At 49.2% G+C, this 3708-nt stretch overlaps 1 protein-coding gene across 1 annotated transcript; it reads right to left on the bottom strand.

Moving 5' to 3' along the window:
* Positions 1 to 1655: 1655 nt before the first annotated feature.
* On the bottom strand, positions 1656 to 3708 carry LOC149911953 (olfactory receptor 14J1-like). The gene has a single exon (XM_090132985.1). The coding sequence runs from the start codon at positions 2448 to 2450 to the stop codon at positions 1710 to 1712; it is 741 nt and encodes a 246-aa protein (XP_089989111.1). The 5' UTR covers positions 2451 to 3708; the 3' UTR covers positions 1656 to 1709.

A 3708-nucleotide genomic window follows, 5' to 3' on the forward strand; every position in this document is an offset into this window, starting at 1 on the left:
GCTGCTTCACATCACCTTTTCTCTCTGGACTCTGCTCCACACCATCAAGCCCACTATCAGTACCCCCAGGAGCCCACCAGGCTGGCAGCTGGGAAGAGTCAACGTGGGGACAGGAAGCGCATCCCTACAGCACTCATCCCAGCAGGGACAGGACAGGGCAGAGGAGCAAGGGAGAGGCAGGCTGAGGACAGGTGGCTGGAGTGGTGATGTGAGCTCACTGTCACTGCAGCACCTGAATGGCCCCTGGAAGATGTGCCGGCCGGCAGCACTGGGAGGTCATGGAGTGCATCAGCAGTGACAGCACTGGAGAGGGGGAGGGCAAGGCGGGTGGCAGAGCTCCATCCAGGTGCTGGCTGCGAGTCCTCTCTGGTGCAGCCACCTGCAGCAGGAGGGCAAGCAGAGCATGTTCCTTCTCATCCATCCTCTAACTCACAGCAATTCTCCATAGCGCTTCTCCAGGACCAGCCCTACTCCCACAGATCCTTGTCCAGGGCAGTGTGTCCTTGCTGGCCTGGCAGAAGCTCCCTGTTCCCTCCTGCTTCCCTCCCCATGCTCTGTGCAGGGCCCTGAGCTGGTGGAGCTGCTCTGCAGAGCGAGGGAGCTGTGGTGCCCTGGGACACCGGGCTGACCCTGTGCTGCTCAGGGTGGAGGCAGTCCCAACTGGATGGGATCTCTATTGTTGAGTCTCTCTCCATCTGCCCAGTTGGCTCAGCAGCACCACTGCAGAGCCTTCATTTGCCTGTGGGCTCCTCAGACTCCCCTGTTCCTTTGAATCAGTGGTCTGTTATTGCATAAGGAACTATTCTTTGCCTTACACTGACACAATCTCTTACACTGTCCCTGGAGATCCCCTGGCATCTCCAGGATGCTTCAGATTCCTGTCCAGGACAGCATCTGCCATTAGTCCCACCGCAGTAGGGACAGTCCCACAGAGACATGTTCAAGACCCGTTACCATTTGCTGGGCCATGTACAACCAAGAAGGGAGCTCTCATCCATCCTTTGGTCCTCATTGATCACCCTGGGACTTTGAACCATGCAGAACCCCTGGAAAGCAAGAGGACTTTCCCGAGGGCAACTCCTTGGCTGTATTCCTGGCACAGATTTGGAAGGGATGTTCAGCCCTCTGGCCCTGCCCTGAGCAGCCCCTTCTGTTATGATGGTCTCAGCAGGGTGGCCAGCTGTGGCACACTCCTGCACACTGCCTGCCTGCCTGCAGCCAAAGGGATGCCACCATAGAGACAACAGCACTGTCACCAATTGCACCAGAACTGAGAGCTGACACAAATGCATGGACACAAGATAGCAGTTGGGAACATAAAGAGAGCAGCACTGAAAAGGCCACATCCTGCTGCTGCCAATGGCCGTGGCTCCAGGGAAGCAGCAGCACAATTCAAAGGCAGCAGAAAGTCCCCTCCAGGCTGTGATGAACATCCCTCAGGGACACTACTGCTCCTTGTGGCATTTGTGTCTTAGTTCATGACCTTCTGCTGATGATCCATACTGGATGGGAGGCAAAAAAAATGATCCTGTGTTGATTTCTTTATCTATTCATAGAACCTGGTTCCTTAAGTACAATAGGTTCAACACATGGAAGTAAAAATAAGTAAACAAAAAGACTGATGATGAATATTATTTAATTGGAATTAAATTTATTTTAAGTATGACAAAGAAATATGAAGAAAAAATGGAAACATCACATAAAATCGATCACACTTTGCTTAACTTCTTTGCAGTCTTGAGGGTATGATGAACATCGTTTTGATGGAGAAACAATGTATAATGGATAACTTTCCTGACGGCACCCTTGAGCTCCTGGTTCCTCATGCTGTAAATGAGGGGGTTCACTGCTGGAGGCACCACCGAGTACAGAAATGAAAACACCAGGTCCAGGGATGGGGAGGAGAGGGAGGCAGGCCTCGGATGGGCAAAAAAAGCAGTGCTGAGAAACAGGGAGACCACGGCCATGTGAGGGAGGCATGTGGAGAAGGCTTTGTGCCATCCCTGCTCAGAAGGCATCCTCAGCACGGCCCTGAAGATCTGCATGTAGGACAGCACTATGAATAAAAAACACCCAAATAAGACAAGGACAGCAGCCATGATAAGTCCAACTTCCCGGAGGTAGGATTCTGAGCAGGCGAGCTTGAGTATCTGGGGGATTTCACAGAAGAACTGATCCACAGCATTGCCTTGGCAGAGAGGCAGAGAAAATGTATTGGCAGTGTGCAGCAGAGCAAAGAGAGCCCCAGTGCCCCAGGCAGCTGCTGCCATGGTAGCACAAGCTCTGCAGTCCATCAAGGTCCCGTAGTGCAGGGGCTTGCAGATGGCAACGTAGCAGTCATAGGACATGATGGTGAGAAGGAAATATTCTGCTGATAACAAAAAGAAAAAGACTTGTGCAGCACATCCTGCGTAGGAGATGTGCCTGGTGCCCCAGAGGGCATTGGCCATTGTCGGAGCTCGGTGGGAGACAAACACACAACCACAGAATTGATCAGAAAGTCTCAACTTTAATCAGAAGGTTGCATGCATTTATGTTGGTGCTAATGAAGCTCATACATATTGCAAAGCCCGAGCTCCTGATAGGCTCTTCAGCTACTTGTTGCCCCAGCCCTTCTTTGTACTTTTTGTGATTAGACCATGCCATACATCTTTCTTATTTCTACATTCTCCTGCCTTCCTACACATCCTGTTAGTTTGCTCAAGGACTCTCTCCTCGTTAGCCTTGTTTACATCCTGTTACATTGCTCAAGGACTCTCGTCTCATTAGCCGAATACTGTCTGTGTGGCCTTTCTCAACCAGCCAGGTCTCAATCACACTCTCCACACTTCCCCTGTTTTCTTTTTGGACAACTAGGCTAACTCCTACTACCTTATCAATTGCTCAGTGTATTAAGTGATGTAGACAAGAGAACACACATGGCACCACCAACAGTAACACAATTAACACCCCCAGTATCATAAGCATGAATCGTATGATGTCTCGAAACCAGGGACCGATTCCTAGCCCACGGAGCCAGTCCTCTAACCCCAAACCCTCTTCTTCCTGCAAATGGCTGGTGAGGGTCTGTAGCTTAGCTATTTGTTGGTGTATTGATGACGAGTGTTCCGTGAGGTTCATGCAGCACATTCCATCAAAGTCCTCACATCCGTGCCCATGAGCCAGCAGTAAAAAGTCTATAGTGGCGCGATTTTGCAGCGTGGCATGCCTGACTGAATCTGTATCTACCAACAATTCCTCTAATACCCTTGAAGTGGCATTTGTCTGCTTAGCCAATCAGAGCCGTGAGATGTTCTTTCTTCTTCTGAAGGTGTCCTTGGTTCTCATGCCGCTTATCTTGCTCCGCAGCTGCTGCTCCGTGCAGTTTTTCTTACGTTCCCATATTTCCCCTTTTTTTGTTTATTAGCAAACTTCTACCATACTATAAAGTAATAACACTAATTATATTAATAATACAATCATTATAACTCAATCAAGGCCTCGATTGACAATACTATAAGTGTGAGAAAGGAAACAAGGCAAACATAACATCATGACAAGAAATACTGTTAACCTACTAAAAAGAACAAACACGTGTTTGGTCTGCAGCCCAACTTTCTGCAACCTGGAAATAAATCCCCAAGGGCCCCATTCTGTGCTAATCTCTAACTGCTTTGAAAGAAGTCTTCAACTTTTATATATTCTGATATATTGATTTTGAAAAATCAC

The sequence above is a fragment of the Phasianus colchicus genome, unplaced genomic scaffold, assembly GCF_987193195.1.
Source record: "Phasianus colchicus unplaced genomic scaffold, bPhaCol1.hap1.1 HAP1_SCAFFOLD_49, whole genome shotgun sequence".
Classification (NCBI taxonomy): Eukaryota; Metazoa; Chordata; class Aves; order Galliformes; family Phasianidae; genus Phasianus; species Phasianus colchicus.

Coding starts and splice junctions, on each gene's coding strand:
- LOC149911953 (XM_090132985.1), bottom strand. CDS start 2,450: ATGGCCAATGCCCTCTGGGGCACCAGGCACATCTCCTACGCAGGATGT.